Source organism: Salvelinus alpinus, chromosome 30 (assembly GCF_045679555.1).
Source record: "Salvelinus alpinus chromosome 30, SLU_Salpinus.1, whole genome shotgun sequence".
NCBI lineage: Eukaryota > Metazoa > Chordata > Actinopteri > Salmoniformes > Salmonidae > Salvelinus > Salvelinus alpinus.
This window is the reverse complement of record NC_092115.1, coordinates 13,090,894-13,113,483: the sequence shown is the minus strand read 5'-3', so window position 1 is coordinate 13,113,483 and position 22,590 is coordinate 13,090,894. Positions and strand designations below refer to the sequence as shown.

The window sequence follows — 22,590 nt, the reverse complement described above, 5'->3', positions numbered from 1 at the left end:
GGGTAGAGACTTAGTGGTGGGGTGGGGGGGGTTGGTGGGTAGAAACTTAGTGGTGGGGGGGGGGGGGGGGGTTGCTGGGTAGAGACTTTGCGGTAGGTGGGTTGCCTACTGTACTTTGCAGATCCTATGGAGTGTAGACCATTGAAGAGTCGACTAGATATGAGGGTGCAGGGTGGTTGTGTAACTTACCGGCCCTGTGAAGTGTGGACCAGTAAGGTTATGAGGGACGAGGTTGCTGGACAGATGCAGTTCAGGGCCAACATGGCATACTTGAATTCCTCCTCACACACTACATGATCTGGGGAAACGGAGAAGAACAAGATTTGATGTCGTTTAAAAAGAGTCTTACAGAGATGAGACTCCATAACCAGGTTTCCATCCAACCTTTTCATGCAAGTAAAGTACATGTAGGACAAAAAAATATCACGACAGGCCTGATGGAAACAGCAAATTTGACTGTAAACTTTTCAAATGGCGACAAAACAAAATACGCGAGACAAGGTGGGAACTTTTGGGTCGGTAAAATTAAATATGCAGGAAATGGCGGTGAAACCGCGTTAATGCGCACATATTGATATAATAACCGTCATATTGAAGTAAACTTGGAATCACGCGATATGTTGTGGCAAAATGTGCACTATGTCATCACGCACAGCTGGAAAGGAGCATCAAGCTCATCACCGTGCACTTTCACCACCCTGTGAAGTTCATCATGTTATTTAATCTGCAGCCTAATACACTGCATGCTTTCCAGAGTCGTAGTGGGAGGACCACACAACATATCATCACGACTCCAAATTTACTTTGATATCATGGTTATTATATAAAATGTTTTTGCTTAAAGTCTTTTCCACCACAATATCTCGCATAATTAAATGTACAGACAAAAAGATCCCACCATGTTTAGCGTATTTTTGTTTTGTCGACATTTGGAAGGTTTACCGACAAATTTGCTGTTCCCATCAGGCCGGCAACATGCACTTTAATCGCATGAAAAGGTTGGATGGAAACCTGGTTATAGTGGAAAATATTCTAAGCGTACTCGTCAATCAACCAAATACCACTAATTGATCACAGTTGCGTTCAACTTGGACGCAATGTTCAGATAGCAATGTAGGCTGTAATGTAGAATAGACATATGCCTCTCATGTAGAATAGGGAACCATGTCAGTTTAGAACAAGACATTTCTGTCTGCATCGTTCTGAATGTCGCACCCTCCTGAAGGTGACGTGGGTCATTTGATTAGAGACACCTGTGAGTGGGAGGTCTGAAGTCTAATTGGTCGGTAATCATATTCAGCCTCTGGCGACAGTGAGTGAAGGACACTCTTTCAGCACACTGATGTGGTGGTCTGGTGTGTTTGTGAAACGCGATTTTAGTCCGATGGCATGGAAGGCAAAAGAGGAGCGTCTCTCTTTAATATGTTTAGGGCTAGTTGTGGTAGTATTGAACTCCTTTGGTCAGTGCACTGCATTAACACAAACAAGATCGTCAAAATCCTCTATTGTCCTGGGACCCCATTTGAAGGGGGATCTTAACAATGGTAAAGAGGAGCAGTCTACAGGTGCTGTACAATTTGGAAGGCTTATACTTGGACGTAATGTCAAACCAAGAAATGAGAGTTTTTCTACTGATGAACATACTGTCTCCAAAGTCAGATCCTCCAATGGTTCACTGGATGATGCTGACTACCAGTCTGACATGGGTATGTATGATCTCTAACTTGCTTTTTATTATCTTCATTTTGTTTCTATTTTTAGGAATGTTTTTGACTTAACAACCATTAGTTGCACCTTCCAGTGTAAATGGAAAGTTTTGGTCCAAACAATGCTGTTAGGGACTCTTAGTCCTGTGAATGGCTTTAGTAGCATTGCCCTACAACCTAGGTTTAAGAATGGACTACCAATGGTTTAGTTAAATACATATGTTGTCTTCTACTTTAAAGGTTGGGAATCTAAGCAGCTGGGAGGGCAAGTTTATGGCACAGCTAGCCCAAGTAGTCCAGTGGTGGAAAGTCTTTTGCGGATGGAACCAAGTGTTGAATGTGTTGGGGACTCCATGAAACTAAAGGTCCATGACACAGGCTCTACACCAGGGTCTCTCTTTTTTGTGGACCGAGGCAAGTATCCAGCTGTTTATCCTGGTATTTGATTTTGAGTCATTTGAAAGCTGTTCAAGTTAGATGTCATTTGTTGTGTTACTGGTTAACAAATTTAATTTCTCTTGCTGTTACAATGTCTTGCAGGAAATCAGTCTCCCCTGCCTCTGTCACAGTTGCCCACAAGCTGTGGTCATTCCATCAGAGCCACTCGCCAGGATTGGATTTTCATTGCAATCTATAATGGCTGTTATGTCACACTGGAGGTATGAGGTCAATGAAATTGTTCCTATTTTATTGTGAATTTTAACACTTTCCAAGATGAGTAACTTTACATTTAATCTTGCAGGATGGTAATTATGTTCTGCCTTTGCGTTGGTGGGGGTTGCCAATTAAAATGTCCTGCCCTGCCAAAAAGTCCTCTAAACCCAACCCTCCTACTGTTTCCTGCTACCCTGAGGGCATGGTAGTGAAAATGGAGGGGGGCACCTCTGCCAAGGATCTCAGGGTCAAGTGTAAGTAATTTAAGTCTCAATCCTCATGCAGTCTCAAGAGGAACACAAGCGCAAGTTAGATAAGTATATTTGTAACTGTATGCTTTAAGTTCTACTCCATTACTCTCTTCCAGTCAAAGGACACTGGCAGCCATTGATGGAAGTTTCGCCCCATTGTGGCTACAGTGTGGTACCTCATCTAGAATATGTGACCATTTCTGCTCATTATGAGCCCTGTGTGGAAACTAAGGTATGGCTTTCTGAATTGTCAGTTGTGTTAATATTGCCCTTGCTGGTTTTGAAGGACATGGATGGGAATCAATGATTTGACTCAAATGTTAATCTCTTTATTGCAGGATGGGATGTTCACCCTTGAACTTGCTGGAGAGGGGGAGGTTAAAGTGTCCTGTCCTAGTTCTGTTGACCAGTCTATCCCTCGCCCCAATTACCCCCAAAACCCTTTGTTTCCTCTTCCTCCCACTATTGCGCTTCAACCAAGTCCAATGTTTCCTCCTCGGCCTACTCCACCCTCTAAACCCCAGGCTCCGCTGCATCCTTACTTCACAAAGCCTGCTACTCCACCTCCTGGGAACCCTCAGTATTACTTTTCATTCTACCCTCTGCCAGCCAAGCCTGTAACTAGCGCTCCACCTGAAGACCCCCAGCCTCACTGGTATTCAGAGTCCTTCTACCATCAGCAAGCCAAGCCTGTAACTAGCTCTCCACCTAAAGACCCCCAGCCTCATTGGTATTCGGAGTCCTTCTACCCTCAGCCAGTTACTCATATGCCTGCCACACCTCCCCCTGCAACAGAAGCTCCAAATGGCAAGGTGTACTATCCTTACTACCCATATCCTTATGATCATCCTCCTATGACTCAAAAGCCTGTTACTGAAAAGCCAACATCTCCACTGCATCCTTACTACACAGAACCTGCTACGCATCCTCCTGTGAACCCTCAGTATTACTTTTCATTCCACCCTCTGCCTGCAACTCCTTCCCCTGCTACCAAAGTTCCTCAGGGCCCTGTACAACATCCTGACTATCGACATCCCAAGCCTGTAACTGGCTCTCCCCCTAAAGACTCCCAAATTCCTTGGGATTCCTTTGACCGTCAACCAGCCAAGCCTGCTACGCATCCTGTGACTCCAAAGCCTACACCTGCCATGCTTCCCCCTGCTACTGAAAAGCCAACAGCTCCACTACATCCTTACTACCTGAAACCTGATACTCTGCCTCCTGGGAACCCTCAGTATTACTTCTCATTCTACCCTCTGCCTGCTAAGCCTGTAACTCCTCCCCCTCAAGTGTCTACTCCTGCTACCAATGCTCCTCAAGGCCATGTGCAGCATCCTTACTACCCACATCCTCACTATCCTCCACATCCCAAGCCTGTAACTGGCTCTCCCCCTAAAGACCCCCAAATTCCTTGGGATTCCTTTGACCGTCAACCAGCCAAGCCTGTGACTCCAAAGCCTAAACCTTCCATGCTTCCCCCTGCTACTGAAAAGCCAACAGCTCCACTGCATCCCTATTACCCACATCACTACCAACAGTTCTACCCTGAGCCAGCTAAGCCCATTACAATCCCACTTAGGCCTGTAACTCAAACATCAGAACAAACTGAACTTGTTGTTCATACATGGATACCTGCTCCTCAACAACCTAGTCATCAAAGAAATACTAAAGCACCTCCAACTGTGGCTCCAAGTTCACCTCAGCCAGTTGACTCTTATCCACCACATCCTGGGTATTGTCCTGCAGTCTGCCCTACTGGTTTCTTGACCTGCTGCCCCATGCCCATATCTTTCCATCAACACCACCACAACCATTTTGGCCCTGTAACATCCAAGGATAGTGTAATCATTCCCGCTTACCCTTTCAAACATACATCTGACCTGTTCAATTATGCTTCAGTTTCTGAACCTAGCCAAGCCACTACAACCCAACGACCTATAACGGTTCAGACGGTTGCCCCCACTAAAACGTCCTTGACTGGTTTCCATGACTACTGGAGTCAGCATGGAATGAGATTTTCAGCCTCCTTGGCTTCGTATGCCCAAGCACCTAGTGATGCCAACAAGCCCTCAGAACCCCAACATCCAAAGGAATCACATTCTCAGCCCTACAACCCACAGCAGCCAATGCGCCCATATTTTGAAGCACCTGCCAGTGACTCCAAAAAACCTATGGCACAGCAACAACCAATTCTGCCCCATAACCCACAACAGCTTATGCATGCATATCCTCTGCCATACAACTCACAAGGTCCAGTACAGCCACATGGCCAAGCACCTGTTTATTCTAACAAGCCCGTGGAACATGAGCGACCTGCCAGTGATCCAAGTAAACCATCTGAACCTCAATCGCTGTCCAGTGACCTCAACAAGCCCTTAAAACCCCAACCTTCAAAGTGGCCACATTATCCTTTCAGACCTCCAATGTGGTATGACCCTGACATGTTCTACGCATCCAAGCCTCTGATGCAACCAGACCACCACCACACCCAACTGTCTGAATCTGCAATGCAGATGCATAGCACACTTGAACAACAGAGTCCTCAAGAGCATCCACATGGAACGCCTCAGCCTCCAAGACCAGTCAAGGAACTGGGTGGCTCCCTTCCCAGTAATTCAGAGGGTATCTCTAGCCTTCAGCAACCAAATCCTTCAGGCCAACAAATGCTTACCCATTACGGCTCATTGCCAATATATTATGCTGGTTCCAAACCATCCTACCCCCAGAAACCTGCAGCCAAGCCTTCTGGTAAACCCTCCAGACCTGAATTCCCAGAGTCCTTCGAACACTATTGGAAGCCCATTGTGCCACTAGGGTCTAACGAGGGGTTCCATGGTTCTTACCCGGCCCAGTCCGCAGGAGGTTCTTACCCGGCCCAGTCCGCAGGAGGTTCTTACCCGGCCCAGTCCGCAGGAGGTTCTTACCCGGCCCAGTCCGCAGGAGGTTCTTACCCGGCCCAGTCCGCAGGAGGTTCTTACCCGGCCCAGTCCGCAGGAGGTTCTTACCCGGCCCAGTCCGCAGGAGGTTCTTACCCGGCCCAGTCCGCAGGAGGTTCTTACCCGGCCCAGTCCGCAGGAGGTTCTTACCATGCTGCTATCTAAATGGTAAGTCATTTTGACCTTCCTCCATAGTTGCCTAAACATTTTAAGTCTTTAATTGAACAGTGGACTCAACATGCATCTCTTTTTCAGGATGAGAAGGGTCATGCATCCTTCAGTTAATGGTGCTGATGCCCACCAGAAGCAGTCGTGTTTTCCCAATAAAGTAATTAACTGACAATTGCGCAACATTGTTTTAATTTTTTCCCCTTAACTGCATGTTAAGAAATTTAGGTTTTAAGAAATGTTTTAGCCAGGTGTGATTAACACTTGTACTGTAAACCAGAAGGCACAATTTACACATTTACACCACTGACTTTTCTGTGTACTTTTCCCAGTCAATGTCACCCACATACAAACTTAAATTAATAATTTCAGACCATGGCTCCAGAAGCTATTTCAGATCATTGCTGAAACGCTGGCAGTATTCTAACACTCAAATATGGTGTAAGCCTCCCATCTAGTGGTCACATTGAAAAATAGTTCAGCTTTTCAAGGGAATGGGTTCAAGTGGTTGCATGCTATAGTTGTATTGGCCACTGATCTCAACGGAGTCTAAAATAAACTATTTGCTATTGAATGTGAACCATTACTCATAGTGCATCAATTTCTATCCTGCCGCTTTGAAGTCTACTGCATTTTGCTAGCATCCCACTCAGACTGCACATGCATTTGGTGGCAGGACATTGTCACCCATTATCCTCATGAGTCACTCATTTGCGCATGTCTAGAGTGAACTATAAAGCTTTTCTGCAGTCTTAAGAAATGCTGAGGATTTTATTTTTTTAAACCTCAACAATTGAATTAGTTTGGGAGTTCACACAACTGGTTAGGAGTTGTGTATGGGGATGTTGTGGCTTGTTCAATATTGGGTTACAGTAAGACCTCTACCACATTTGCTTCAACAGTGCTAGAAAGTACCATCCTAAAAGAGGCAGCATGTCTTTTGAGTCCATTATCCAAAGCAACTTACAATTAGTAGTGGGTCGGTTAGATGGTGTCTAATGGGCGTAACTGTGGTCCCCTGTAGCTCAGCTGGTAGAGCATGGTGTTGCCGGGACAGTGGGTTCGATTCCTGGCACCACACTTATGTAGAATGTATGCACGCATGACAGTCGGTTGCTGAACACAGGTTTCTGTGCCAATGCACCACACAACCAATTAACAAAGCATATTGACATTGAGCACTTATATAACATGGTTTGGGATTTCAAAACACTCAATCTCGACAAACAAAAAATACATCACACCCTACCTTGTATGCTTACCCAGAATTGAAGTCTTGGCAATCTCCAAATGTCATAACTTTTTAATGTCTTGTAACATGTCTCTTTCCATTCATCAATTGGCCGGTGCAGTTTGGATTGATAGTCGGACTTATTTCCGTTGTGATCCCTATTTTCTTTTTGCATAAATACATATACAATTACAGTGGTGTAAAGTACTTAAGTATTTCTTGGGGGTGTTGGTACTTTATTTGTATTTTTTACGTCACATTCCTAAAGAAAATAATGTACTTTTTAGTCAATGTTTCACTGACACAAAAGTACTCGTTACATTTTGAATGCTTAGCACGACAGGAAAATGGTCCAATTCACAAACTTATCAAGAGAACATCCCTGGTCATCCCTACTACCTGATCAGGCAGATTCACTAAACACAAATGCTTCGTTTGTAAATTATGTCCGAGTGTCACTAGCTACCCGTAAATTTAAAAAGGATGGTCCTGTCTGGCTTGCTTAATATAAGGAATTTGAAATGATTTAGACCTTGATACTTAGTGCCTTTGGAAAGTATGTAGACCCCTTTTTCCACATTTTGTTATGTTACCTTATTCTAAAATTGATTTAAAAAAAAAAACATTTCCTCAGCAATCTGCTCACAATACCCCATAATGAAAAAAAGGTTCTTAGAAATGTTTGCTAATAAAAAAACAAAACAGTATTCAGACCCTTTGCTATGAGAAACAAAATTGAGCTCAGGTGCATCCTGTTTCCATTGATTATCCTTGAGATGTTTTTACAACTTGATTGGAGTCCATCTGTGGTAAATTCAATTGATTAGACATACTTTGGAAAGGCACACACCTGTCTGTATAAGGTCCCACAGTTGACAGTGTATGTCAGAGCAAAAACCAAGCCATGAGGTCGAAGGAATTGACCGTAGAGCTCCAAGACAGGATTGTGTTGAGGCACAGATCTGGGGAAGGGTACCAAAACATTTCTGCAGCATTGAATGTCCCCAAGAACACAGTGGCCTCCATAATTCTTAAATGGAAGAAGTTTGGAACCACCAAGACCCTTCCTAGAGCTGGCCGCCCGGACAAACTGATCAATCGGTGGAGAAGGGCGTTGGTCAGGGAGGTGACCAAGGCCCAAAAGGCAACTAAAGGACTCTCAGACCATGAGAAACAAGATTCTCTGGTCTGATGAAAACAAGATTGAACTCGTTGGCCTGAATGCCAATCATCACAACTGGAGGAAACCTGGCACCATCACTATGGTGATGGCAGCCTCATGGTGTGTGGATGTTTTTCAGGTGCAGGGAGACTAGTCAGGAATGAGGCCAAGATGAATGGAGCAAAGTACTGAGAGATTCTTGATGAAAAACTGCTCCAGAGCGCTCAAGGTTCACCTTCCAACAGGACAACGACCCTAAGCAAACTGCCAAGACAACGCAGGAGTGGCTTCGGGACAAGACTCAATGTCCTTGAGTGGCCCAGCCAGAGCCTGGACTTGAACCCAATCGAACATACAGTTGAAGTCGGACATTTATATACACCTTAGCCAAATACATTTAAACACAGTTTTTCGCAATTCCTGACATTTAATCCCAGTTAAAATTCCCTGTCTTAGGTCAGTTAGGATCACCATTTTATTATTTTAAGAATGTGAAATGTCAGAATAATAGTAGAGAGAATGATTTATTTCAGCTTATATTGCTTTCATAACATTCCCAGAGGGTCAGAAGTTCACATACACTCAATTAGTATTTGGTAGCATTGCCTTTAAATTGTTTAACTTGGGTCAAACGTTTTGAGTAGCCTTCCACAAGCTTCCCACAATAAGTTGGGTGAATTTTGGCCCATTCCTCCTGACAGAGCTGGTGTAACTGAGTCAGGTTTGTAGGCCTTCTTGCTCGCACACGCTTTTTCAGTTTTGCCCACAAATGTTCTATAGGTTTGAGGTCAGGGCTTTGTGATGGCAACTCCAATACCTTGACTTTGTTGTCCTTAAGACATTTTGCCACGACTTTGGAAGTATGCTTGGGGTCGTTCCTGACTGATGTCTTGAGATGTTGCTTCAATATATCCACATAATTTTCCTACCTCATGATGCCATCTATTTTGTGAAGTGCACCAGACCCTCCTGCAGCAAAGCACCCCCACAACATGATTCTGCCACCCCCATGCTTCCCGGTTGGGATGGTGTTCTTCGACTTGCAAGTCCACTGTATGGATAGGCCTGTAGGCTTATGAGTCCACTGTATGGATAGGCCTATAGGCTTATGAGTCCACTGTATGGATAGGCCTGTAGGCTTATGAGTCCACTGTATGGATAGGCCTGTAGGCTTATGAGTCCACTGTATGGATAGGCCTGTAGGCTTATGAGTCCACTGTATGGATAGGCCTATAGGCTTATGAGTCCACTGTATGGATAGGCCTGTAGGCTTATGAGTCCACTGTATGGATAGGCCTGTAGGCTTATGAGTCCACTGTATGGATAGGCCTGTAGGCTTATGAGTCCACTGTATGGATAGGCCTGTAGGCTTATGAGTCCACTGTATGGATAGGCCTATAGGCTTATGAGTCCACTGTATGGATAGGCCTGTAGGCTTATGAGTCCACTGTATGGATAGGCCTGTAGGCTTATGAGTCCACTGTATGGATAGGCCTGTAGGCTTATGAGTCCACTGTATGGATAGGCCTGTAGGCTTAAGAGTCCACTGTATGGATAGGCCTATAGGCTTATGAGTCCACTGTATGGATAGGCCTGTAGGCTTATGAGTCCACTGTATGATATTCATATTCTAATATATACACTGCATTCAGAAAGTATTCAGACCCCTTGACTTTTTCCACATTTTGTTACATTACACCCTTATTCTAAAATTGATTAAATTGTTTTTTTCTCTCATCAATCTACACACAATACCCCATAATAACAAAGCAAAAACAGGTTTTTAGACATTTTTGCAAATGTATTAAATATCAACTTAAATATCACATTTACATAAGTATTCAGCCCCTTTACTCAGTACTTTGTTGAAGCGCCTTTGGCAGTGATTACAGCCTCAAGTCTTATTGGGTATGATGCTACAAGCTTGGCACACCTGTATTTGGGAAGTTTCTCCCATTCTTCTCTGCAGATGTTGGCACCACAAACCAATGCTGGGACTAAGACCACACTCGTTGAGCTGTATACGGCCATAAGTAAACAGTAAAACGTTCACCCAGAGGTGAAGCTCCTAGTGGCTCCTAGTGGCCGGGGACCGGGGACTTTAGTGGCCGGGGACTTTAATGGAGGAAAACCTAAATCCGTTTTACCTCATTTCTACCAGCATGTTAAATGTGCAACCAAATACTCTAGACCACCTATACTCCACACAAAGAGATGCGTACAAAGCTCTCCCTCGCCCTCCATTTGGCAAATCTGACCATAATTTTATCCTCCTGATTCCTGCTTACAAACAAAAACTAAAGCAGGAAGCACCAGTGACTCGGTCAATAAGAAAGTAGTCAGATGACGCAAATGCTAAGCTACAGGACTGTTTTTCTTGCACAGACTGGAATATGTTCCGGGATTCTTCTGATGGCATTGAAGAGTACTCCACATCAGTCATTGGCTTCATCAATAAGTGCATCGATAACGTTGTCCCCACAGTACATACCCCAACCAGAAGCCATGTATTACAGGCAACATCCGCACTGAGCATAAAGGGTAGTGCTGCTGCTTTCAAGGAGCGGGACTCTAACCCGGAAGCTTATAAGAAATCCCACTATGCCCTCCGACGAACCATCAAACCGGCAAAGCATCAATACAGGACTAAGATTGAATCGTACTACACTGGCTCCGACGCTCGTTGGATGTGGCAGGGCTCGCAAACTATTACAGACTACAAAGGGAAGCACAGCTGTGAGCTTCCCAGTGACACAAGGCTACCAGATGAGCTAAATTACTTCTATGCTTGCTTCGAGGAAAGTAACACTGAAACATGCATGAGAGAATCAGCTGTTCCGGATGACTGTGATCATGCTCACAGTAACCCATGTGAGTATTTAGTAAAACAATTCTAATAATTTTACATTTATTTAACTCTGGTATAAGCACTTTAAACAGGTCAACATTCACAAGGCCACAGGGCTAGTCAGACTACCAGGACGTGTAATCCGAGCATGCGCTGCCCAACTGGCAAGTGTCTTCACTGACATTTTCAACTTCTCCCTATCTGAGTCTGTAATAGCAACATGTTTCAGGCAGACCACCATAGTCTCTGTGCCCAAGAACACTAAGGTAATCTGCCTAAATAACTACCGACCTGTAGCACTCACGTCTGTAGCCATGAAGTGCTTTGAAAGGCTGGTCATGGCTCACATCAACACCATTATCCCAGAAACCCTAGACCCACTCAATTTGCATACCGCCCCAACAGATCCGCAGATGATGCAATCTCTATTGCACTCCACACTGCACTTTCACACTTGGACAAAAGGAAAACCTATGTGAGAATGCTATTCATTGACTACAGCTCAGAGTTCAACACCATAGTGCCCTCAAAGCTCATCACTAAGCTAAGGACCCTGGGACTAAATACCTCCCTCTGCAACTGGATCCTGGACTTCCTGACGGGCCACCCCCAGGTGGTGAGGGTAGGTAACAACACATCCATCACGCTGATCCTCAACACAGGGGCCACTCAGGGATGCGTGCTCAGTCCCCTCCTGTACTCCCTGTTCACTCATGACTGCATGGCCAGGCACAACTCCAACACCATCATTAAGTTTGCTGATGACACGACAGTGGTAGGCCTGATCAACGAATACGACAAGACAGCCTATAGGGAGGAGGTCAGAGACCTGGCCGTGTGGTGCCAGGACAACAACCTCTATCTCAACGTGATCAAGACAAAGGAGATGATTGTGTACTACAGGAAAAGGAGGACCAAGCACGCCCCCATTCTCATCGACGGGGCTGCAGTTGAGCAGGTTGAGAGCTTAAAGTTCCTTGGTGTCCACATCACCAACAAACCAACATGGTCCAAGCACACCAAAACAGTCGTGAAGAGGGCACGACAAAACCTATTCCCCTTCAGGAGACTGAAAAGATTTGGCATGGGTCCTCAGATCCTCAAAAGGTTCTACAGCTGCACCATCAAGAGCATCCTGACTGGTTGCATCACTGCCTGGTATGGCAACTGCTCGGTCTCCGACCGCAAGGCACTACAGAGGGTAGAGCGTACTGCCCAGTACATCACTGGGGCCAAGCTTCCTGCCATCCAGGACCTCTATACCAGGCGGTGTCAGAGGAAGGCCCTAAAATTGTCAAAGACTCCAGCCACCCTAGTCATAGACTGTTCTCTCTGCTACCGCACGGCAAGTGGTACCGGAGCGCCAAAGTCTAGGTCCAAGAGGCTTTTAAACAGCTTCTACCCCCAAGCCATAAGACTCCTGAACATCTAATCAATTGGCTACCCAGACTATTTGCATTTCCACCCCTCTCTTTTATGCTGCTTCTTCTCTGTTTATTATCTATGCATAGTAACTTTAATAACTCTACCTACATGTACATATTACCTAAATTACCTCGACTAACCGTTGCTCCCGCACATTGACTCTGTACCGGTACCCCCTGTATATAGCCTCACTATTGTTATTTTACTGCTGCTCTTTAATTATCTGTTACTTTTATTTCTTATTTAACTTTTTTATTTTTAGATCTTTTTTTCTTAAAACGGCATTGTTGGTTAAGGGCTTTTAAGTAAGAACTTCACTGTAAGGTGAAATTCTAAATAAACGTATTAATATAACCTTGAGGGGGCAGGCTCTCTAACAGGCTAACACCACAAACCAAACACTGTTCAGATTCAGACAACTACGGAAACAACTCCAGGCCAAACTGCACCAAAAGAGAAGTAGAATAGAGAGATCTAGAGCGTCTAAAAATAAATAAATACATGTCAGAAGATTTCAAATGGTTCCAATATTTAAGGCAATGCAGTGGTATTATTCCTCTTGGTGCTTCTCAAGCCTTTGCCCTCTGAACCTGTTGAATTCGGCGCGTTTGACAAGTAAAATTTGATTTGATTTGATTTGAGATCATCTCAAGCTCTGTCAGGTTGGATAGGGAGCATCGCTGCACAGCTATTTCATGTCAAAGGGGGCTGAATACTTATGATACACACTGTATATTATTAGATAAAATATTACTGTGAAGTGTCATTCTGGTTCCACCTCTAGCCCTGATCTGAAATGACTAGATAGGTGAAATTAAAATATGTTGGAAATTCTTACATATTAAATTGTTTTCATGCATTGAGATACACTTTGTCAATCTGGTATCTTCCCCAGCTTTAAGACTCTTATAAAGTCCTGGATTGTTCTGCTCAGTTCCTCTAGGACTGCCTGTAGGCAGCTGCCAGTTGTTGTTAGGATGATGGTGTCATCGGGTCCACAGACATGGCATGGACATCAGGTTGCCAACAGCAACAGCAAACAATGGCACATCACTATTGGATACAGATTTTAAGATATTACAAGGGTCTTTTATACAGCTGAAACTTATTTTAAATGCAAATAAAACACATTTTATAATTTTTAATAGGTTCAAAAAGTTGGTTGAAAATACACTTGCACTTACGAGCTTAGATGGTTCTCGAATTAATCAGGTCTCTGCATATAAATAGTTAGGGATATGGTTGGATGATAAACTGTCTTTTAAAATGCATATTGATGAACTTTGTAAACGGCTAAAAATCCAGCTAGGCTTCCTCTATAGAAACAGGACATGCTTGTCCTCTACAAATAGAAGACACATTGTGCAAGCTACTTTTATGTCTGTTATAGATTATGGGGATATTATTTACATGCATGCTACGGCATCAACACTTAAATCGCTGGATGCTACTTATCGTTGCGCGCTTAGGTTTATTACTGGTGCTAGCTACAGAACTCACCACTGTGTTTTATATCAAAATGTGGGTTGGACTTCGCTGTCCGTGAGACGAGAACAACATGCTCTCGTGTTTGTCTATAAAGCACTTCTGAATAAACTACCTTCTTATTTATCATCACTCATCAATATTAGAATTATAATTCCTAAAACCAGGTCTCAAGCATGGATTACACTTGAGGCCCATGCGATTTCCACAGAGTTGGGTATGGCTGCCTTTTCCTGTTACACTCCTTGCCTATGGAATAGCCTGCAGACTAAACTTAAACTTGAGACTCTTGTCCCCCTTCCTCATTTTAAATATTTATTGGAGAATTTTTATTTTTGTATTGCTTGTAACTGTTTCGGGTAATGCAAGTTATTGTGCTGTTAGGGGAATAACCTATGTGTAAATGTAATCTGTTCTTGTATTTAAATGTTAAAAAATTATATATTTTTTTGTATTATCTGTGATCGTTTTGTTTGTCTTGTTTAGTTTTTTTAATCATTGTACCTAAACTGTATGTGTAAACATGTATATGCAGGGCCCCGCTGTAAAAGAGACCTTGGTCTCAGTCTGTGTTCCTTGTTGAAATAAAGGTAGAATAATCTTCAACCTTGATCATTGCTCTTTGCCAGGATTGGCAAGTATTCTGAATGGTCAAAACAAGTGATTTATGCTTTCAGGTAATTTTATATTTCCATGCTGATAATTTACCTGGAATGTCTGCATATTTATGTTGTCTTCGATCATCAAGAAGGCCTTATAGTTTTGCACAGTAAAATAGATATGTGAAAACAAGAAAGCCCACCAATGCTGAGTGTGTATGTAGGTTCTGAGTGTAAAGAGGTCCTCAGTAACCCAGAATACACATTTGCCTTCTTTGACCAATCAATAGGGTAGTTCTTTGAATTCGAGTATTAGAAAAAGGGGTTTCATAAGACATTGTTTACACAAGCAAAGTACCATTGAACATTTTGAATGAAAGCTGTGTTGCTATCACAGACTTGTTAATGAAGCCCTTTCAAACCAAATTGTGTTTTCTGGATTCAAATGTGTCACATAATCCTTTTCTAAATTGTCCACAGTTATGTCCATATTTTCTAGCCACATATTTTTTATGTTTTGATGTACATGATCATTCAGGGATTTATTATGATCCTATAATTTTGATTAGAAATGTGTAGTACCAGTATTATTTTGTACCATAGAACAGCCATATTCAACACGCAGAACTCAGTCGGGCCTTGACTCCTGGTATCGTATAAACACACATAAGAAATGGAAAACTGTGTAGAATTGCAGGACATGAGCTTTAAAACTGCAAAACGTTCTCTCTGCCCCATGGCAAACTGTGTAAAATTGCAGGAAATTTACTTTTAAATTGCTAAATGTTCTCTCCGCTAACAAGAGGGGTGTTAACCGTTTGAACAGTTTGGGGTCACATGTGTTGTGAAGTGGGGGGTTTGTTACTATGACGATAAATACAGTAACAATATCCATCTGGACCTTTGCCACATAGGAAATGTGTGTGACCGGACCTGCTCAAATAGTACTTGAGTACCCCTGCCATAGGCCATAGTCAGTGCTATGTATCATAAGGCGGCCCAATATGGACAGCATGGATCAATGAATAGTTAAATAATAATAGATGAATTAATAGTTTAATAATAATAGATGAATGAATAGTTTAATTCTTAGAGGATGGATGATGCCAGTGCTTCTGAAAATAGTCATTGATTTTGAATACCTTATGAATTATATCACCAGAGTAGTTTATCTAGTAACGCATTTTAAGATGCTCAAAAATGACTAACAACCTTCATGCACATTAACACAGTGAGTCCTATTGTCACGCCGGTGTGATTTAGGACTTCTAACCTCTTCTAACCCCTTTTATGTGTTTGAGCTACAGACTTCTGAGTTATATCATTGGATTCGTCCACTCCCTCTGCATCCTTTGGTACCAAACATTAGTTTGTTGAACCGGGGCGGAGCTAAAGCGATGTTTGTGAGACAAGGGAGGATCCCGAAACGGCCCAGGGCAAGGTCTTTTATACAAAAACATCTGTAGAATCCGAATGGTTTGAGCTTTCAAGTATTAAAAGATATGACGCTCACAAGCTACACAAGAGTCGTTAGAAGGTAAGGGGTTCTTCTACACAGAAGATCATAGGAAATCCCAGGACATAGTGTCTATAATACTGTAATAAACTCACATAGTTGCGGTCATAAACTCTGAACGCCAAACAGTTGTCACTGACTAGTTGGATATTCATTTCCCACTGAGAAAACAATTCCTGTACTTACAGCATTCATTTGAATTCATTCTGATCAGGTTTTTGCTTTGGCATAATATATATATATATATTTTTACATTTGTCAAAAAATGAATCTCATGAATTCAACAGTTTATGTCAAATAGTTGTGTCTTCTACTTGTAGCCCTGGTTGTCCTGAAAGGAAAATGGTAAAACACTTAATTGTGAGGCTAAATATAAGGGCTGTACATCAAAGTCAGATAAATAAAAAGCCCATTTCTGCGGGGGTCTCGTTTAGCTGTGAAAGACACATGAGAAAGTAAGTAAAATGTCATTCTTTATTATCCCTAGATACAGAGCAGTTCAGAGTACATACAGCCATTGCGCATTGAGCGTAGTAAATTAACCCTTATTACCTACATTTTAACCCTTACTTGTAACTCCCCACATGTTTAGAACCATGACAACCCCCCTAAACAAATAGCTAGTAAAGATGTAGTAAATCTCTACCGAACCAATTAATGATGAAGGTCTTGTAAAAGCAAAATGAAATCTCAGCAAGGAAAGCAGACTCAAGCCCTTATGCGGTATTCTCTGATCATGCAGTGGGCCCACTACATGCAGTTTGATGACTGCGACATTAAAGAGTATGTGCCTTGTAAAATCTGAACGCTTCTCAGAAAAATGTCTTCTTCCCTGGACACACTGGCACAGGTGCAAGAGGTGCAGACACAATAGCTGGGCTGTCTGGCACTGGTTCTGGGGCTTCCCTCTTCACCACCCCAGATACAACAGGTGCGTCCGTGCCTACAACTGGATCGACTACGAACACAGGGGGCGCTTCGGTACCTACAGGGACCACCACCACTGGGACCACCACCACTGGGACCACAGGCACTATGGACTCCTCGGACTCGCCAGACTCGCCAGACTCAGCAGACAGAAGGCCGCTGCGGTCGGGGTCGTGGAGGGCGGTGAGTTTGTGGTGCCTCAGGCCGTGGACCTTGTGGAGGTTACCAGCGTGGACGTGGACCACTGACGCAGGCACCGGGACTGTGCCATTGGTGTCCACGATAGGCATCTGTACATTAGAACGAGAGACAGGTCTTCAAAGTATTGTGTCAGTGCAATGGTTTGTTTTCATGTGGCATTTATTGATATTCCCTGGCATTATGTGGCTGAGTGATGAGGAGACAGACCACCAGATATACCCTGGCATTATGTGGCTGAGTGATGAGGAGACAGACCACCAGATATACCCTGGTATTATGTGGCTGAGTGATGAGGAGAAACTGATTTTGTTTTTGTCCATTGGGTATTTCCGTTTGCGGGAATATTTAGATAAAGCCTTGAATAAAAGAAAAATGGCTACCTATAATTAAATTATAAAAATATTTATCTTCGATGTGGTAAATGGCACATGTGTATTAAATATTGTGTATAGGCTTGTCTCCCATATGAATCTTCTCTTTGTGCCAGACTGGGTTCAAATGCATTCTATTTTTTTCTGTATTTATTTATCTGTATATATGATGTATTTATGTCTATGTGTATATACAGGGTGTGTGTATGTATCTAAATATGTCTATTAATTATAGGATATAATTATTGTTTGGATAACCTTATTCACTATTATGTATTGATTTTTACCTTACTTTTTTTCACTCTTTATGCGATGTGCAATGCAGAGAACACCGGAAGAAGAATTATCATTTAATTACAGTGAATTATTGTAATGTTTGTTTATGTGTCAATTCATCCCATAAGGGATGTGTTGCCAATTGGCGATTTGACCAGAAAATAACATTTTCATTAATTCATTTCATTAATTCATTCATATTGTTCGGTTCAAATAAGATATAGCCTTTATAGAGTATAGAAGACACATTAATAACTCAGTGATAACAAGTCACCTACTTATTCACAGGTGTGAGTTAATGCATGTCTTTTCTCTTACCATTGAAGAGGCAGCAAATATATTGCACTGGATTGAGTGTAAAGAACTCACACCAGCAACTTGACAAAAGCCACGTTGCTGAAAGAGAAAAGAAACGTGTTAGCTTGTCACATGGTGGTACTGATGAAATACCAAGACATTGAGTATGTTTCAATAACCACACTATCATACCATCTAGAATAGTATGCATCCTAAATAGTATGCTAGTATGGCCATTTCAATGCAGGTTTGGGCTTTCCTCCTTCCATGATATAATGTATACTTACTGCCGTAGCATTGGTCAGCGGCACACAGTTGTCATCCCTGTCATCAACGGTGCAGTTAGTTTCTACTATAACGTATTCTGCCAAGTATCTGGCTCCACCAGACACAACCTGCAAACAGAATTGAAGTACATAACGGCTTTCCACTATAGTTGAGTCACAGTTAGTATATGGGAGGTGTATGCTCAAACAGAGGAGATGTTTTATTTTATTTAATCTTTATTTACGTAGGCAAGTCAGTTAAGAACAAATTCTTATTTACAATGACGGCCTACACCGGCCAAATCCGGACGACGCTGGGCCAATTGTGCACCGCCCAATGGGACTCCCAATCACAGTCGGTTGTGATACAGACTGGATTCGAACCAGGGTGTCTGTAGTGACACCTCTATTACTGAGATGCAGTGCCTTATACCACTGAACCACTCGGGAGCCCCACATCAACATCAACCTGTCTAAAGGAGCCCTTATTCACTTTTTACATTTAGGGCTAGTTTCCTGGACACAGAAAAAAAGCCTAGATCTGTGTGCAGAAAACTCTCCCTTAAAATGTTTACCTCATTTGGACATAAAAAAACATTACCATACTCTTTTTAGAAGATTGCACTTGCCCACATGATGATCATATGATCAGAAAAATATGTTTACCTGAGTTGACATGCGTCCGACTTCCATGATTTCAAACAATGACTCTTTGCCTGTCTTGTTGTTGAAGGTGACCAGCGAGGCAAAGACCATGGTCAGGCCTGCAGTGTCGTTAAGGGGAAGGAGTGAGGCACAGCCCACACAGAGGTCCTCCGTTGATTCTTGACATGGTACCAGATAGAGAGAGAAGGTGAGTGTATTAGTGTGTGTGTGAATATATTCCACTTGGCACAGACGTCAAGTCAACATCTATTCCACCTGTGTTCAATGTAATTTCATTGAAATGACGTGGGAACAACGTTGATTCAACCAGTGTGTGCCCAGTGGGATCTCACCTTCCCGCTTCTGTGGTACCTCTCCAGTCAGTAGCTGTCAGACTTTGTTCACAGAATGTGTTGATTATACTTTATTTGCCTGGGGAACGGGATTGTGAAATTATATAGTTCACTGGATTAGATTGAAAAAAATGTGACAAAGATTGCATACCTTCAGTTTTACACTTGAAAGCTGTGACAGACATAACTCCTTCAACCTTTCTCAGTACCACATCACAATCTCCCTCCACTGCCTAAAAAACAACAAAGAACATTACCAATGATCCATTGGAATTAACTACATTGAATATAAAATGTATTAAATAAAGTGGAGAATTGGCCTCACTGTGGCTACTTTCGGTCTGACGGTGCAGTTGGCGACAGGTGTAGGGTCCAGAACATGACATGTGGTCTCCAGTAGGTCCACTTCCATCAGATAGATCTCTGATCCATCAGGCTATTGAACAACACTGGAGAGCATGACTGAATGGGAATACATTATATCTGCGCTCTTATTCTAAAATAAAGTGTCTCAGAGTTGGAGTGCTGATCTAGGATCAGACTACACCAGTCGTCCATATAATCTCATTCATTATGATCTAAAAGGTGAAACTGATCCTAGATCAGCACTGTGAATACAGCTCCAGGGCTAACTGTAGCGGTTAACACATGAAAAAAGGGGCTTTGTATCAAAAGTATATTTCTCCTTAGAACACTAGGGTAAACAAAACCAAAATATGTATATTTTATCTGTCTCAAACATCTGCAAAACTGTAGACTGGTAGGACCTGGGTAGTTAAGATAAACTTGAAAATGTATCTTGTCTTTACATTTACATTTTACATTATAGTAATTTATCAGACGATCTTATCCACAGAGACTTACAGTAGTGAGTGCATACATTTTCATACTTTTTTTCATACTATTTTTTGTACTTAACATAACAATAATTCCGCCTCATTCTGCGAGTACAGAAGTCCAATCTACGCGAGGCCGGTATTTCCATTACAATCTGTAATAATGAATGTTGCACACTAGACTGTATCATACATACATCTAGGCCAATCTAGAGATGAGGCATATAGAGATGTATCTCTATGTGACTCTGTGGATTATTCTATTATCCATGCTCCAGCTCTGGCTCACCTTGGTTATGATCTTGATGTCATCGATCTGGTTCAGGGCGTACTTGTAGCCGTGCGTGTGCTGTCCGTTGAGGTAATCCTGGGCCACCAGGGCTGCAGCTTTCACGTCGGGCGAGTCGCAGGGCGGACGGGTCACATTATGCAGCAACAACTGGGCCCATGCCCCTGTCAGCAGCCCCAAAACCAAGGCTATACCCAGGCGACTCATCATCAGGAGGGTTAGGACAGGGCGAGAGGATGGAAGTATTGTAGCAGGTAATGACGGGGGTACACTAGAAGAAGTCCACATGCCCTGGTATATAGCCTGTACTTTAAACTTCACTACAGAGCCAAGGTAAACACATGTCCACCCCGGACTTCTGTGTACCGTGTGGGTTGTGCAAGAATCCTCAGCCTGAACCCCATGTGGAATATTGCCAAGATAAATGCTAGACTGACAAAGTCTGGGGTGATCAGGTGCATTGGTGTCAGCAGGTAGATGTCAAAGTTTTACTCTTCAGTTCAACTGAGAAAAAGTCACGCTTGGATAAAATATGGGATTTCATTGATGTGAATTTAAATTTTTTATTTTATTTATTTCACCTTTATTTAACCAGGTAGGCTAGTTGAGAACAAGTTCTCATTTACAACTGCGACCTGGCCAAGATAAAGCATAGCAGTGTGAACAGACAACAACACAGAGTTACACATGGAGTTAACAATAAACAAGTCAATAACATAGTAGAGAAAAAAAAAGAAAAGGAGAATCTATATACAATGTGTGCAAAAGGCATGAGGAGGTAGGCAATAAATAGGCCATAGGAGCGAATAATTACAATTTAGCAGATTAGGAAGATGCCATGAAAAGTAATACTGTAGCAAAACTGTAGCCCAGGTCTTCTCTAGATCTTCCGTAGCCTGTGTGTTCAGAACATGCAGTAGCTTTAAAAGACAATGTAATATTTTTTAATTTTTTTTTAATTTAACCTTTATTTAACCAGGAAGGGCTCATTGAGATTTAAAATCTCTTTTTCAAGAGCGTACTGGCCAAGATAGGCAGCACCAAGTCATTACAAAAATTACAGACAGACAACATGAAAAACTACAAGTAATCTAGTAAAAACCATTGAATTCACAAGAGTATAACAATATCAAAAACAGCAAATTAAAAACATTGACAGGTCAGGGAATCAGCCTCAGAATCCTTCATCAGTGATTTAAAAACACCAATCGGGACAAGTTCTTCCAGTTTAAAATTATTTTGTAAGGTGTTCCAAGACGATGGCGCAGAGTACATAAAATACCTTTTATCAAATTCAGTTCGGACATTTGGAACAGTTAGCAGGATAAAGTCTAGCGAACGAAGAGAGTACCCACCACATTTCTGAACAATAAAAATGCCCAAATAAAAAGGTAGTAAACCCAAAATGGCTTTGTAAATAAAAGTATACCAGTGACTGAGCCTACAAGTGACTAGAGAAGGCCAGCCAACCCTGGTATACAAAGTGCAGTGGTGCGTAAGGGTTTTGCAGTTTAAAATAAATCTCAAAGTGCCATGGTAAAGAGTGTCAATTGATCTCAAACACTGAGCGGAAGCATTCATATATAAAATATCCCCATAGTCTAGTAAAGGCATAAATGTAGCTGATACTAGCCTCCTTCTGGCTTCAAAAGAAAAACAGGCCTTATTCCTAAAATAAAATCCCAATTTCAGCTTCAATTTTTTTGTAAGTTGTTGAATATGCAATTTAAAAGACAGGCCGTCATCAATTAGAATTCCAAGATATTTATATGAGGTTACAACCTCAATCTCCTTGCCCTGACAGGTAGTAATAGGTGGAAGGTTCAGAGGTCTATTTCTTGCATTAGAAAACACCATTAGTTTAGTTTTGGCAGTATTGAGGATAAGCTTCAATTGACACAAGGTATGTTGAACAGTATAAAAAGCAGTTTGCAAGTTCTGGAAGGCTTTTGTAAGAGATGAGGCACAACAGTAAATAACAGTATCATCAGCATAAAAATGAAGTTGTGCATTTTGGACATTTTTGTCTAAATCATTTATATAAATAGTGAATAAGAGAGGACCAAGTACAGAGCCTTGGGGCACACCATTCAGGACAGACAATTTAACAGACATAAGCCCATTAAATTGAGTGCACTGAGTTCTATC

At 42.3% G+C, this 22,590-nt stretch overlaps 2 protein-coding genes across 2 annotated transcripts; one reads left to right on the top strand and one right to left on the bottom strand.

Annotated features, from left to right (window-relative positions):
* Positions 1–1,318: 1,318 nt before the first annotated feature.
* LOC139560153 (histone-lysine N-methyltransferase 2D-like) lies at positions 1,319–5,890 on the top strand. Its single transcript, XM_071376700.1, has 7 exons — positions 1,319–1,706; positions 1,947–2,120; positions 2,247–2,365; positions 2,449–2,614; positions 2,728–2,843; positions 2,950–5,715; positions 5,803–5,890. Exons 6-7 carry the CDS (start codon positions 5,444–5,446, stop codon positions 5,885–5,887), a joined length of 357 nt encoding a protein of 118 aa, XP_071232801.1. The 5' UTR covers positions 1,319–1,706; positions 1,947–2,120; positions 2,247–2,365; positions 2,449–2,614; positions 2,728–2,843; positions 2,950–5,443; the 3' UTR covers positions 5,888–5,890.
* A 10,551-nt stretch (positions 5,891–16,441) lies between these two features.
* Positions 16,442–20,789, bottom strand: ahsg2 (alpha-2-HS-glycoprotein 2). The gene is made up of 7 exons (XM_071377324.1): positions 20,443–20,789; positions 19,643–19,753; positions 19,469–19,550; positions 18,986–19,143; positions 18,341–18,448; positions 18,075–18,152; positions 16,442–17,198 (listed from the first exon to the last, which is right to left on the bottom strand). The coding sequence occupies exons 1-7, from the start codon at positions 20,728–20,730 to the stop codon at positions 16,794–16,796; spliced, it is 1,230 nt and encodes a 409-aa protein (XP_071233425.1). The 5' UTR covers positions 20,731–20,789; the 3' UTR covers positions 16,442–16,793.
* Positions 20,790–22,590: the final 1,801 nt, after the last annotated feature.

Excerpts from the sequence above, each read along its gene's own strand:
- LOC139560153 (XM_071376700.1), top strand. The coding sequence starts at position 5,444 with ATGGTTCTTACCCGGCCCAGTCCGCAGGAGGTTCTTACCCGGCCCAGT. Across the intron at positions 5,716-5,802 it reads ACCATGCTGCTATCTAAATG|GATGAGAAGGGTCATGCATC; the intron begins GTAAGTCATTTT and ends TCTCTTTTTCAG.
- ahsg2 (XM_071377324.1), bottom strand. The coding sequence starts at position 20,730 with ATGTGGACTTCTTCTAGTGTACCCCCGTCATTACCTGCTACAATACTT. Across the intron at positions 18,449-18,985 it reads TCGGACGCATGTCAACTCAG|GTTGTGTCTGGTGGAGCCAG; the intron begins GTAAACATATTT and ends TTCTGTTTGCAG. Across the intron at positions 17,199-18,074 it reads TATTTGCTGCCTCTTCAATG|ATGCCTATCGTGGACACCAA; the intron begins GTAAGAGAAAAG and ends TCTAATGTACAG.